A 15206-nucleotide genomic window follows, 5' to 3' on the forward strand; every position below is an offset into this window, starting at 1 on the left:
GCTGAGATTTAAAACTTTGTGATTTCTCAGGTGGAGAAAGACAGATACCTTCTGATTTCACTCCTCTGTGGGATAGTTAAAAACTAAGTGAATAAACCAAATCAAGCAAAAACAAATACACAGATTCCGGGAACAGAGTGGTGGATAAGAAAACAGGGAAAGAGATGTGGGGGAGAGGGAAATGGGTAATGGGGGTAGGTGATGGATGGAAACTAAAGTTTTGGTGGTGAGCAACTGCAGGTAAGGGGCTTCCCCAGTGGCGCAGTGATAAAGAATACACCTGCCAATGCGAGAGAGTCGAGACATGGGCTCGATCCCTGGGTTAGGAAGATCCCCTGAAGGAGGAAATGACAACCCACTCCAGTATTCTTGCCTGGGAAATTTCATGGACAGAGGAGCCTGGGGGGCTATAGTCCATGGGTCACAAAGAGCACACACACACACAATAGGTATAGTACTCATAAAACTTACATAATGTTATAAACTAGTTACAAAATGTTTTTCCAATAAAGCAACACCTACATTCAAATTATCCATCACATGAAGTGGGGGTGATGAGAGCTTTTCCCAAGGAGAAGCCGATTCCAGAGTCCAAAGGCATGGATGGAGAGTGCTGCAAGGATGTGAACAATTCCACTTTATCCTTCGCCTCTCCACAGGGAACCAGAGGAGGCCAGGTGCCCCCCACCTCCAACCGGTGGGGATTAGGTAGGAGTCCTTTGGTTGCAAATAACACCAAGCAGTTGCCAAGTGGCTTAAACAAAAAAAGATAGTCGATTGAACTGTCCAGACGTTCGTTTCAGCAGTTCCACCCCTGGGTACATCCCCAGACACGTGTGAAGATGTCAATGACCACAATGGAAGCAGTGAACTCAGGAGCCACAACTCAGCTCAGTGAGTTCCATACGACAGTAAGGCGCTTCGAACTTAAAGTCACAGTATTGGGGCAAATGTCGTATGATGTCTCTTCCATGTGGCGTCTAAAATATGGCATAAATGAACCTATCTACAAACAGAAAGAGACTCACAGACATGCTGAGCACACTGGTAGCCAAGGCGGGTGGGAGCAGGGAGAGGCACGGACTGGGAGTTCGGGCTTGGTAGACGCAAACTGTTACTTTTAGAACGGATAAACAGCAAGGCCCTGCTGTACAGTACAGGAAACTGTGTCTGGTTTCCTGGATAAACCATAATGGAAGCAAATATAAAAAGACAAATGTGTATATGTGTTTAACTGAGTCACTTTGCCATATGGCAAAGATCGACACGACACTGTCAATCAACTACACGTCAGTTTAAAAAAAGAACTTAAAAACACAGCGTTGGGTTGAACTGAAAACAAAAACCAGAAAAGGAAGAAACACAGTGAAGTCTATTCTACAATGCCATTTATTTATGTTGAAAACAAACGTATACAAAGCCATGCCAATATGCGTTTTTCAATATGTGGGTACCTTTGGAAAATAAATGAACACACTAAACGATGTGTTTAATGACATTTTGCTTCTCTTTATTCTTTCAGAATCCTCCAAACACAGTAGCCTAGATTGTGTGCTGAGACCAACGGAAGGTGAGTTCAGGGTCAAGGGTACATTCTTGTCCCTGGAGGAGGAGAGGTTGGGAACTTAAAAAAAAAAACTCACAGAGATGCAGCCATAGAAGCTGTGAGTTCTTTTGCAGATGCCAGTCATTCAGAGATGAGAGTGCTGGGATTCACGTTCACATAGACCCTCACACATGGCAGAGAAATCTTAGAGTTCCTCACTGTGTCCTGAGCACGGGGAGGAGGGGTGGCCCATCCCCATCTCGTACGGATGAGGAAGCAGAGCCCTAGATCTCACTCATAGCCATGGATAATACTGTGCAGATCCTGGCCGGAGCCAGGGTCCCTTGTGCTAAATCCCATGCCCTGTTCACCAGCCAGCCCACCACCCTCCAGAGCTGGTGCCTCCTCGGCTTCGGTAGAGAGTGACACTTGCCGGCAGCAGAGTCTACCAGGCTTGAGCTACCAGGAGGGGAGCTGCACCCCACTTAAGCTTAAGCTGTGTTGGTCTATTTGACACTGACCAGTCATCTGGGGGGATCGTTGCCTAGCGATGCTTCTTAACCTTTGTGGGCCTGGGTTGCGCTCTGTGCAATAGCGTCCATGGACCAGGCCCTGGGAGGTTGACTTGCTCTTCTGTCTGTCCAAGGGTACCTTGCCGTGGCAGTTGTCAAGAAGGCAAATGAGGGGCTCACATGGAATTCTCTGAAAGACAAGAAGTCGTGCCACACCGCCGTGGACAGGACTGCAGGCTGGAACATCCCCATGGGCCTGATCGTCAACCAGACAGGCTCCTGCGCATTTGGTAGGAGTCCTGAGGCAGTCGTGGGGGTAGGCTGGGGTCCCCTGAGAAAGTCAGGGCAGGGAGGGGCGGGGATTTGCAGGCTGGCTGCGGCCCACAGGCCTCGTTTGGTGTAAGCGGTCCCCTGTGGCTGCCTCCTTCAGTTTCTTCATACAACCTGCCCCACGCCCCGTGCACCCCACACGGAGGCACAAAGCTGCAGTGTCCGTCTGCCTCTCTGCACGCTAAGAATGCATGCAGGTACTGAGAAGTCCAGAAGTCTTTTTTTTTTTTTTTTCCCACCTCCTGGAGCTCCAGATCTAAATTCCTCCCAGGCGCTGGCTCCCTACTTTGGGAAAAGCCACCTGCCTTCCTCATAAAAGGTGTCTTCTGCTACTACACAGAACTGACTTACAGAGGAAACCCAGTAAGACCTCCAGACTTCTGCCTCAGCCTCCCCGCTCCTGCCCTCCCCACTGCACACCGTGCTCATGCCTCACACAGGAGCCACACCCTACCTGCCCCGGGCCTGGTGATGGGGAGGTGTGTGCTCTGTTCTCGTTGTGGCCACGTCCTGGGCAGGCCTCTTCTCCGGTGGGGCCCTGCTGCATTTTGAACGGGTCTTTGCGATCCCGCCTTGGCAGGCTTTCATGTGGCTCTGCTCCTCCCCAGGAGTGCACGCTGGTGTGGCTCTTTCTGACCCCACAGCTGCCTCCAAGCTGTGGGGAAGCTGCCAGGACCACAGAGGGACACTCCCAGCATCTCCTGAGCTTGGAACATGGTGTGGCTTTTCCAGTGGCAGGGAATGCGCAAGTCAGATAAGGGGCGCTGTTTGCTCACTGGGGCAGGGCTTCCTTGTCGCTTTTATTTCCTCTCTCTTTAACCTGTTTTAATCCATGTTAACTCCTTGTTGTTGTTCAGTCGCTAAGTGGTGTCCAACTCTGAGACCCCATTAACTGTAGCCTGCCAGGCTCCTCTGTCCATGGGATTTCTCTAGGCAAGAATATTGGAGTGGGTTGCCATTTCCTTCTTGAGGGAATCTTCCTGACCCAGGGATCGGGCCTGAGTCTCCTGCATTGGCAGGTGGATTGTTTACCACCAGAGAAGCCCCCACTAACTTCTTAATGTGGGCTAAATCGCATGATGAGTTGGTCCAGATTCGGTTCAGCTGCAAGGGCAGAGAACCCCCAGTAGAAGTGAATAGAGGCTTATTTCTCTCTCACGTGAGTGAAGCCCAAAGGTGGCTTGTCCAGAGCTGACAGGACAGCAACATGGTATCAGGGACCTGGCTTTCAAATATCTGGCTGTTTTGACACGTATGTGACTTCCATGCTCAAGGTCACTCACGGCTCATGTCACATCTGGCGGTCCAGCCCACACTTCTGCTTTCCACATACAGAATGAAGGAAGGGAAGGAGAAGGGGCAGAACATGTGTGCCAACTGTCTTTTGAAGATGTTAGGACACTGGCCCCCAATACTCCCGCTCATATTTCAGGAGTGAGTGCCTGGCCACATGGCTTACTAGCTGCAGTTTGATAAGACTTATCTCTGTTTTACTGGGTACCAGGTGCCCTGGTAAAAAGCAGGGTTCCTATTACTGAGGAAAAGGGGAGAGCACAACCTGAACATTTTGCAGCTTCTGATACAATGGCCATGGAGTTCATCAGGCTGAGTCCCCTGCTCTAGGCTGCGAGGATGGAACCCTTTGTACAGTCATAGACCCTCTTCTCCAGCCCCAGTCAGGTTGCCTATAGTCTCAAGTTTTGCTGAATCCTGTTGGTGCACAGGTTGGTGGTAACTTGTTACTATGTGTTATAATGACTGTGTTCTGTCTGCCTTGGTCAGACCAAGCCACATCTGTCACCTGTTAGGCAGAGACCACTTAATCTTAACACAGGTAGGAAGAGCTGGCTCCCCATGTTTCTTCTCTGCAGATGAATTCTTTAGTCAGAGCTGTGCCCCTGGGGCTGACCCGAAATCCAGACTCTGTGCCTTGTGTGCTGGCGATGACCAGGGCCTGGACAAGTGTGTGCCCAACACTAAGGAGAAGTACTATGGCTATAACGGGGCTTTCAGGTGAGTGCTGTGGCCAGGCTTCATCAGGACAGGGCCCTGGCCCTCAGCCTCCAGGATCTTGGCACATCGCATTTCATTTTTTTTTTCCTCTTTGTAAAATATATTTCCTTTATTTTGAATTGGAGGATGACTGCTTAACAATGTTGTGTTGGCTTCTGCCATAGAAAATCAGCCGTAAGTACCAGAAGTATACGCACATGGCCTCCCTCGTTGCCCCCTGCCCCCTGGAACACCCCTGTATATCGCTGAGCACCAAGTTGAGCTCCCTGCCTGGTACAGCGACTCTCTGTTTCACACGTGGTGATGTTTACATTTCAGAGCTTCTCTCTCAGTTCGTCCCACCCTCTCCTTCGCCCTGCTGTGCCCGCAAGTCTTTGGCACTGCATTGCTAAGGGGCCCGATGTGGTCTGTCGGGGGCAGCCTGGGGATCAGCTGATGGGCGGGCTGGGGAGGGCTCCTCCCACAACACCCACCATCAGGCTGACCCCGGGGCTGTCTGACCTCAGCTCTGCTGGACCCCTTCCTGTGTCCTGGAACCAAGGTTGATCTCAGTGGACCTCAGTGGCATGTTCAGAATCAGAGAGGGAGAGGTTGAGGTATAAGTCCTTTCGGGAACTCAGTTTTATGGGGAAGATTCTCTTTCCCGTAGGCGCCACCTTCTCCCGCAGCCTAGGTAGTTATGTCTCACGTTTTTCTGCTCTCTTTGATTTTGGCCTTAGAAATGGCAGAGAGAGAGAGTGTTGCAGAGTTATTCTCCAAGGCAATGGCACCCCACTCCAGTACTCCTGCCTGGAAAATCCCATGGATGGAGGAGCCTGGTGGGCTTCAGTCCATGGGGTCGCTAAGAGTCGGGCATGACTGAGTGACTTCACTTTCACTTTTCACTTTCATGCATTGGAGAAGGAAATGGCAACCCACTCCAATGTTCTTGCCTGGAGAATCCCAGGGACGGGGGAGCCTGTTGGGCTGCTGTCTATGGGGTCGCACAGAGTCAGACACGACTGAAGCGACTTAGCAGCAGTGAAAAATAAACCAAAAGTGTTCTCAGAAATCACAAATTATAAACACTTAGTGAATTACAGTATCTTTTCACAGCCCTCGTTTTTTCAATCCCATTCATGCAGCTGTTACTTCTGAGTGATACCGTTAGGGGTTTGAAGGGCAGAGTTCTCCCCTATCCTTTATTTTTTCTCTTTTCACCAAGAATATATTTCACCACTAGGTGGCGTCATGTACCTGAGAAACACTGCTCAAACTGGTCTTGGAATTTTTTTTAACGTAAACTCAGTAGCCCTCACTCCAGTGATGGGATGATATAAAAGTAGCTTTTGCTATACTCTGAGTGACTTATTAAATATTTCATGAATGTACAAAAAATTTTAAGGGGCTAAGTTTTTGCACATGGAAGAGTTGTGATGTGATTCCACTCAGAAATACTGAACAGACAACTTGTCTGATAAAAAACCATGAGGTTTTCCTTTTCAAACCTATGTAAGGCACTATTTCACTGAAAACACATACACTTTAGAATTCCTATTTATACTAGAAGGAAATGCTTTGTCTTTTGCTCAACTCGAAAGTTGGAACTGGAAGTTCTGTTCATCTCTCTGTTTCTAACATCCTCATATATTGCTGGTTCTCAATTTTTAAATGCCAGCCATTTTCTGCTGACTTTTTATTATGAAAGAAGAAAACCTAGCCTCTGTTACTGCTCCTGTGCCTCTTCCACTCGTAACCACAGGCTTCACCTCCTTTTAGTATCCAACAAGAGTATGAAGTATTTGCTGCTGCTAAGTCACTTCAGTTGTGTCCGACTCTGTGCGACCCCATAGATGGCAGCCCACCAGGCTCCCCCGTCCCTGGGATTCTCCAGGCAAGAACATGGAGTGGGTTGCCATTTCCTTCTCCAATGCATGAAAGTGAAAAGTGAAAGTGAAGTCGCTCAGTCGTGTCTGACTCTTAGCGACCCCATGGACTGCAGCCCACCAGGCTCCTCAATCCATGGGATTTTCCAGGCAAGAGTACTGGAGTGGGGTGCCATTGCCTTCTCCATATTTAGGGTTTACTTTATTATGAATATGCAAATATTAGTCTCATATTAAATATGTGATATAATACGATTATATTTCCCTTACTGTACAAAGTTTTAGTTTACTCTGGAGTTGATAAGTGTCTTATTAAACTTTGCTTAACTTTCTATACTGCTTTTAAAAAATCACTCATTCATCCCCAAACCTTGCACTCGTAGCACAAATCTCCTAACATCCTATGCATAAACAGACTGGGTGCTGCCCCAGGTTCATCATTTACCTGCGAATGTAGCATCTGAAGTTTCCACCCTCCTTCCCAGTCTAGATTGGCCCTTTCTAGGCCCCCCGAACATCTGTGGTCCTGAGATTCCTCTGAATCATCATTCTGGGATTTTCCATTGTCTTACTTCCTGTTAAAGGACTTGTTTTTTGGATCCTGCATCTTTCGCTTTCTTGATTTTGTTGTGACAGAACATATCTTCTTGAGAAAGAGTGAGTAGGAGTTGCTGGTTTTTGAGTATTTACATGTTTAAAAACATCTTTAGCCCACTCTTGAAGGGATTTATAGTTTGAATAAGTAAATGTAGCCTAGAAAAAATGTTCCTAGGAATTCTGGCAGGATTTCCACATCTGGGAAATGGCAGCATTAACTGGTTTAATCAACAGTCCCACGAAAAACAAGGAAAAGTGTTGGATTCAGCACAAACACACACACAGACATGTTCCTAAGAGCATTGAATAACTGACAAAGTAACAAGGGATTATTAGACTAAAATCTAAGGCGAACAGGGACTCGGGGAACTAAGTGGAGCCACTTTGTCCTGAGACAAACTTACACTCAGAGGTTGCATACACCTTTAGGGTAGGAGTGGACGAGAGGTAGCTTCCCCTCCACTCCCATAGGGCTTCAAGTTGCCTAGATGCTGAGGAAAATACACACCATCCCTGAAAAAGTGAAACCATGGGCCAGCTCTTACATGAATTTGTAGCTCCAACTTATGTCTCTTAGGATGGTTCAGAAATTCTCAACTCATAATTCCAAAAAAAGTGACCCTAGACTAGCGAGATCACTCCTCCAGGAACCTGTCTGGAAGACAGAATCTTCAGGTTAGGCCTCAAAGACTGCTCAGAAATACGCTTTGAATAATAATGAGCCAGACACAGTACAAGCAGTAACTATAGCAATGCTAAACCAACACACAGGGAAGAAGTTGCCAGAAGTGGAAAACAGAAGAAGCAGCAGGTTAGTGTTCTTAAAAGGAATAAATAGAACTTCTAGAAAGGAAAAAAAGTACAGCGATTGAAGTTAGCTGTGCAGCTGACCAATTTAGCAGATTAAACGTAGCTAAAAAGAGAAGTAGTGATGTGGAAAGTATATGAAAAAATTATGCAGAATGTAACATAGAAAGAAAATAAGCAAATTCAGAAATTTAAGAGCATCAATCTATTGTCTTCTAAATCTAAAGTTTCCGATGAGAAAGCTGATAGCGGTTTTTGATTCCTGCTGCTGCTGCTGCTGCTAAGTCGATTCAGTCGTGTCCAACTCTGTACGACCCCATAGACGGCAGCCCACCAGGCTCCCCCGGCCCTGGGATTCTCCACGAAAGAACACTGGAGTGGGTTGCCATTTCCTTCTCCAATGCAAGAAAGTGAAAAGTGAAAGTGAAGATGCTCAGTCGTGTTCGACTCCTAGTGACCCCATGGACTGCAGCTCACGAGGCTCTTCTGTCCATGGGATTTTCCAGGCAAGAGTACTGGAGTGGGTTGCCATTGCTTCCCTAATTCTTTGTATATGACATTTTTTTCTTCTTGAAAAGAAAATTGTTTTTAAGTTTTTAGCAGTTTATTTTTGGCTTCCTGATTCTGAGAGAGAAGTTTTAGAAAGCTCATGAGATGTTTTAGTAAACAGATCTACACAAAGAATATTTTTTTGAAGAGTAAATAAATCAGACATATTGGATGCATATTTATCTCTAAATTTCAGAGACTAAACAATGAATGAAAAATACTCTCTAGGAAAAATGAGTTCGGGGTTTCACCCAATGTAAAATGCTTTGAAAGTTATTTTCTTGAAAAGTTTTTGATTTTAAAAAATAAAAGAAATAAGCAATAGTTGTAAAAATTATTTTTCAATCTCCCTCCAGTGTTCTGAAACTTCAAGAGGTTATATATGTGGGTCTTCTTTTAATCCATTGGTTGCACATGTGTATTTACACTGCATGTATATAGGTTCTATTTAGTCCTCCTGGTCTCAGCTACTTTCATGGTACCTCGTACTTCTAAATGTTGAGTTTTTCTGGAGTTCTGCTGTGCACATCAGCTTTCTCCTTGGGTGTCCCCCACCCAAGTTGGACACTTGGGCGTCCAATTTATGTCACAGTTTTCTTTACTCTGTTGGGTCAATTACTGCTCACCTATTTGATCTCTGACTTCCAAATGACATTATTATCTTCCCTCTTTCCCTCTTGCCTTCCTCTCACTCATGGATTTGTGGCTTAAAAAAAAGAAAATCTCATTCGTGCCATGTTATTGGCATTTTACAAGGAGGGAAGGTACTCAGAAGTCTTTAAGCTACTATTTTAAACTCTAAAGTTCCTGGACATATTTGTCTTTCTTTTTTCTATTTGCTTCCATGTTTCAGTTTTTGGAATGTGTATTATAAATAGCTATGAAAATTCTAATAGTTTTTCCTCTCTGGCAATGTTTTGATTCTCTGGAACAATTTAGGTGCCTGGCTGAGGACGTTGGGGACGTTGCCTTTGTGAAAAACGACACAGTCTGGGAGAACACGAATGGTAGGTAAAGGTGTTTTCCTTTCCCCTTCAGAGCACGATCCTTGCCGTCACAACAGAGCCTACTGTTGTGGCAGTCCCAGCGCGGGTTGGAAAAGAATTTCCTGACACAAAGTATTTCAGCAAGGAGTGACTTTATAAGAACAAGGAGCAGAGATAATGAGGGTCTGCAGGCACAGCGGGCCGACCTCCTGACCAGGGATAGTTGACCAAATGCTGTTGGAACAGCAACTAGGCTCAAGGGAGAACTGACTCTTTCCTGGGTTAGTAGCCAACTTTTATAACCTCGAGACGAAAATTGCTGCTGGAAGGGTGGCATTAGGTGATTGGTTAGGGCGCTAGGGAGTGAGTACCGGGGTAGGCATTTTTTCCTGTTAATAATACGGGGTCAGGAAACTGGTCAGTAAGGATCAGGTGGACTTTTGGCAATGGTTGCAATGGGGCTCAGTCAGTTCCAGAGGTGACCTTGATTCTGAGCCACAGAAGCACGCTATCTGCCTGTCTCAGCCAATTGGAAGTTGAAAGTGAATGACACTTAAAAAAAAAAAAATTGAACATATGCAAGTAAAAGTTTCCCCTTTTTAAAAAGGAAGTAGAAGGCTTCATTCAGCCCCTGTGAACTGTCAGTGGGGAGACTTCTTGGGGAGTGAATGAGGGCAAAATCACAGGCGGATGATCAAGGGAAGATCCACCAGCCAGTAGAGAACTAGCCACTCTCTCTTCTGACCTCTGGTGAAAATAATAATGATAACTTCAAGACTCAGCAGTTTGCTACCTTCTAAACTGCACCTCTGTGCTCACCTCCCATCAGCCTCCCCACCCAGAGGGAACTACTACTTCCTCCCCTGGAGAAGGACCTGCCTCAACTTTCCACCTCCCTCCTTCAGTGACAGCCACAGTCCTAGCCGCTGCTTCCTCAAGTCCCTGGGGAGAGCAACTGAGGCCAGACATGTAAATTTTGGGATGATCTGAGTATCGAATAGACAAAGCCAAGAGGTTGGAGGAAGTATTTTCTTGAGGGGAGAGGACAAAAGGAGAGAAGCAGCTGTGTGACCAGGAAGCCGTATTTGCATACACACAGGCGATTTGCATACACACAGGCGGGCATGCACACAACTGCATTTCGAATTCAGGAACCTTGAATCTAAGTGATCTCCAGGGCTCAGATGAGTATAGTTTTATGTTTCTCTGGGATTTTGCAACTGTATTTTATTGAAATTGATTTAAATATATTTGATAAACCCATAAGAGAAGTTCCTATCCTTCTTCTAGTTACATTAAGAGCGTTGGAGTATGAAAGGAAACAATTTCTTCTTGAACACAAACCAGCACTTCTATTTCTGGAACTTGCTGGAAAATATGGATTTTCCATATTTTTATAATACACATTCCAATGTAACAGCTTTGTGGAGATACAATTTACATACTGTAAAATCCACCCATTCGGACTGTCTGATTCAGTGATCTCCAGCACATTCGCAGAGTGGTGCAGTTGCCAACAAAATACAATTGGAGAATGTTCACAAAACCCTTAAAAAAGCTCTGCCCCTGTTAGCAGTCCCTTCCCCACACCCCCAGAGCTGGCAACCACCAATTCACTTTCTGTCTTGCCTATTGTGGGCATTTCACAGAAATGGAATCCTATGATAAGTGGTCTTCTGTGATTGGCTTGTCTTATTTTGCATCATGTTTTCATCCACGTGGTAGCATGTGTTAGAACTTGGCTTCTTCTTGTTGCTGAGTAAGACTCCATCGTGAGCACTGGTATTTGATACGTTTGAAGTCTGTATAACTTGAGGAGCTTTATTTGTTCTCCTTCACGTGTGTGCATTTCAAGAGGCCGGTGGGTGGTCACAGCCCCAGAAAGGAGGCTTTGACTCAGCCGGGCAGCCTTGGCTGATGCAGCCTTCTCTCTGTCTCCAGGAGAGAGCACTGCAGACTGGGCTAAGAACTTGAATCGTGAGGACTTCAGGTTGCTCTGCCTCGATGGCACCAGGAAGCCTGTGACGGAGGCTCAGAGCTGCCACCTGGCGGTGGCCCCGAATCACGCTGTGGTGTCTCGGAGTGATAGGGCAGCACACGTGGAACAGGTGCTGCTCCACCAGCAGGTAAGGATCACAGGGCCTCCTGCCTGTGCTTACCTGCAGGGGCTCCCCTCAGGTGAGCAACCACAGAGCTCAGCGGATCTGCTTATCTCCAGCCATTCTTCCTCGTGCCCCTGCTTGAAGCTGGAGATGACAGTATTTGTCCACACTGTGGGGCTGCCCCGAGTCTCAGGCCCCTGGACGTGTGCTCACTGCCCAGCCAGGAGAGGCTGTCTCTCCTTGAGCCTCCTGTTGTTCTTCTGGCAAATGAGGGAGGCGACTGAGCCTTCCTTTCATAGCCAGGTAGAGAGTTGAGTTTCTTCTGCTGATGTCTCCAGAGCCTGGGCTGGCTGGGCAATGTTCTCTGACAAGGCCCCTGCATTTGTAATCTCTAAAAACAGCTGACCCAGAACCTCTATAGATTTAAGGCTATCTATGTGAAGACATTTGAAAGAAATCCTATAATTTCCTTAAAGTCTGGAATTTTTCTATTAGCTTGTCTAGTTCTGTGTTAAAACAGCATGTTTTTTTTCAGATGTGCTCTAAAGACAGTGACCCTAGGATGTAAAAATAGGCCCCATTACCTGCATGTCTGGAGCTCCCACTATGCATAGTCACAGGTGCTGATAAGAGGTCTGCCACCATGAAGGTGCTTGGTCCTTGCAGCTCACCTCTGGAGGAGCCCTGGGCACAAAAGAGGAACCATGGTCAGGGGAGGCTGGGTAACCCGCCCAAGGCAATGACCTGGTCTGTGGCAGAGAGGATTTCCCATGCAGACTGCCCCTCTGGGAGAGCTGGCCTATTAGAATGTTAGAGGTGATTAACCTTGAGGACGGATCTCAAACTCCTCATCTGGTACCTAGTCACTCATAAGAAGTTCTGAGGGCGGAGGCCACAGATTTAAGAAGCAAGGCAAGATGGTGGGAGGTGAGATCAGAAGTGGTGAGGTGCCTGGGCACTGGCCTGGAGCCTGGAGCAGGGGGACACAGCGCAGGGGAAGGCTCAGCCAGGGCAGTAGATCGATTCTAGAACTCAGCTCCTTTTGCCCCACGGTCTTCCTGCAGCTGATCCTGCACAGCAGAGATTGCCTCCCAAGTCCATAATCTCTCCTCTTTTCCTCAGCTGGTCTCTTACTGTCTGCCCTTCTGACATAGGCTCTGTTTGGGAAAAATGGAAAAAACTGCCCGGACAAGTTTTGTTTGTTCAAATCTGAAACCAAAAACCTTCTGTTCAATGACAACACTGAGTGTCTGGCCAAACTTGGAGGCAGACCAACGTATGAAGAATATTTGGGGACAGAGTATGTCACGGCCATTGCCAACCTGAAAAAATGCTCAACCTCCCGTAAGTGGAATATAAATAACATCACTGAGAAAGCGTCTTGCATGAAGGTCAAAGTTGGAGGGTCAAACATTTTAGGGGTGATGTGGGTTTAAAAACGTTAAGGCAATACAATGTCTCTGCACCTCAGAGATGGAGATGGTGAAGGACAGGGAGGCCTGGCATGCTGCAGTCCATGGGGTTGCAAAGAGCTGGACATGACTGAGCGACTGAACAACAAATACCTCAGGAAATTATGCTGTCATTGATAAAGTGAAAGAATTAGAGAATAAAATAAAGCAGTAGATAATATGCTAAATTTTTATAATGCTGATCGCAATTATAAATATATTTATGCATGTAAATATACCTATGTACATAAATATATGTATGTATGTATATACATGGGATTCCCAGGTGGTGCTAGTGGTAAAGAACCTGCCTGCCAATGCATATAAACGTATGTACACATGTATATACATGTATATTGAGAAACGGCAAATTCTGATTTCTAGGCAAGTTACCATAAACAGTAACCATAGAGAATATAAATTCTCAAAAACCATTTTAGCCAGGAGAATGTATTGACAACAATTTTAAAACGTCTAGAAGACATAGCAGAGTGTTGTAAGGCTCCGGCAATAATTCCCAAATCTTAGTGAGTTCTACCTCCTCTGTGCACTGGAGTCATCCAGGTTCCCGTTCCTGGTCCCTCCCCAGGGGAGTTGGAGGCATTGGTGGGGCTTGTGCGGTGGTCCAGGGGGAGGGGAAGGCTGGGAATCTCTACATCAGTGGTTTTCAGCCGAGGGTGATTTTGCCCCTGAGGCATTTGGCAATGCCAGGAAGTATTTTTAATTCTGATAACTTGGGGTGGGGGTGCTGCTGGCATCTGTGGGTAGAAGCAGGGATGCTTCTAAACAAAGCACAGAACAGCCTTCACAATGAATTCCCCAGCCCCAAATGTCAGTAGCGCCAAGGCTGGGAAACCCTGCTGTATCCACAGATATCTCGGGGAATTGTGATGCAGGTGGATCTAGGGCTACACTTAGAAACCCCACTGCAGGGCTACTCTCAGAGCAGCCCGCTCAGGACTGCGCCTCTGGAGGGCAGGGCTCCTCTGTCTGTGCTGAATCCCCAGCACTTAACAGAGACTTGTACGAAGCAGGTGCTCAGGAGGGATTCATGGATGAATGAGTGAGTGAGTAGGTAGACACTATTGCAGGCAGATTTGCACGAAGATGATCAGTTGCTCGCAAAAGAAATTTGAGGACCATGTGAACTTGAGAGTGTGACAGCTGGTTCACCTGGAGACAAGTGGGTGGGGGTCGTGTTACTCAGGCCAGAGCAGGAAATCTCGAAGCTCAATGAAGACCTGAGCTTCTGTGTGCTTCCTTGGGCCCTGCGGCTCTTAGCAGGAGGAGTCACTGGGAAATATGGGGATGGCAAGCTTTGACCTACAGTGGGGAAGAAGGGCAGAGGGAAGTCTGTTTTAGTGTCTTCTTTGATTGATGTATTGATTCCAAGAAAAAAAAAAGGAATCCTTTTCTGAATCTCTGGCTTCGTTGTGTCCCACAGCGCTTCTGGAAGCCTGCGCCTTCCTGATGAGGTAAAGCCTGCAAAGAAGCTAGCCTGCCTCCCTGGGCCTCAGCTCCTCCCTGCTCTCAGCCCCAATCTCCAGGCGCGAGGGACCTTCCTCTCCCTTCCTGAAGTCGGATTTTTGCCAAGCTCATCAGTATTTACAATTCCCTGCTGTCATTTTAGCAAGAAATAAAATTAGAAATGCTGTTGATTTTCATTCCCTATAAAATGCCAATTATCTTCTCTCAAATGTCATACTGAAATCGTGTCTGACCAAATATCTGCCCAGTGGAACCTTTCCTTCCCTGTTTTCCAGGTAGCACCCGCCTCCCACTTTCTTGCAGTTTTGTGTTTGGTGTCTGATGGTCTGGAATCTAAGGTCAGGCCAAGGAACTATTTTCCTCTAGGGCACCTGGTTGGTCAGTTACATAGCTGTCTGTGTAAGTGTATGTTGGAGTGTGTATGTGCATATATGTTTGTTTCTAAGGTGGGGAAGAAATAGAGAGTAGGAATCAAGTGATTAGTGGAAGAAAGTGGGTGCCAAAAAGGTTTATGAATATTTGGTATTTTGAGTAAATAGCATCAGGTGTAATAAATGTACAAATATAGACAAGCAGGGGAAAATGTGGAATACATTGGGCCCTCCATGTCCCTGGGTTACACACCCTTGAATTCAACCAACAGAGGACTGAAAATATTTGAAAAATTTCACAAAGTTCTAGAATGCAAAACTTGAATTTGCCATGAGAAGGCAATGGCACCCCACTCCAGTACTGTTGCCTGGAAAATCCCATGGACAGAGGAGCCTGGTAGGCTGCAGTTCATGGGGTCACTAAGAGTCGGACACGACTGAGTGACTTCACTTTCACTTTTCACTTTCATGCATTAGAGAAGGAAATGGCAACCCACTCCAGTGTTCTTGCCTGGAGAATCCCAGGGACAGGGGAGCCTGGTGGGCTGCCGTCTATGGGGTCGCACAGTGTCGGACAGGACTGAAGCGA

General features: G+C 46.6%; 1 protein-coding gene across 1 annotated transcript in view; it reads left to right on the plus strand.

Annotated features, from left to right (window-relative positions):
- The window catches only part of LTF (lactotransferrin), a 34577-nt gene extending 19785 nt beyond the window's left edge, over window positions 1-14792 (plus strand). Inside the window, exons 11-17 of the mRNA XM_005900896.3 lie at window positions 1523-1570; window positions 2193-2348; window positions 4260-4401; window positions 9159-9226; window positions 11147-11331; window positions 12462-12651; window positions 14203-14792. Coding sequence (XP_005900958.2) covers window positions 1523-1570; window positions 2193-2348; window positions 4260-4401; window positions 9159-9226; window positions 11147-11331; window positions 12462-12651; window positions 14203-14237 — 824 coding nt within the window. The 3' untranslated portion in view covers window positions 14238-14792. The remainder of the gene's footprint in view (window positions 1-1522; window positions 1571-2192; window positions 2349-4259; window positions 4402-9158; window positions 9227-11146; window positions 11332-12461; window positions 12652-14202) is intronic.
- Window positions 14793-15206: the final 414 nt, after the last annotated feature.

This window comes from Bos mutus, chromosome 22 (assembly GCF_027580195.1).
Source record: "Bos mutus isolate GX-2022 chromosome 22, NWIPB_WYAK_1.1, whole genome shotgun sequence".
NCBI classification, from domain to species: domain Eukaryota; kingdom Metazoa; phylum Chordata; class Mammalia; order Artiodactyla; family Bovidae; genus Bos; species Bos mutus.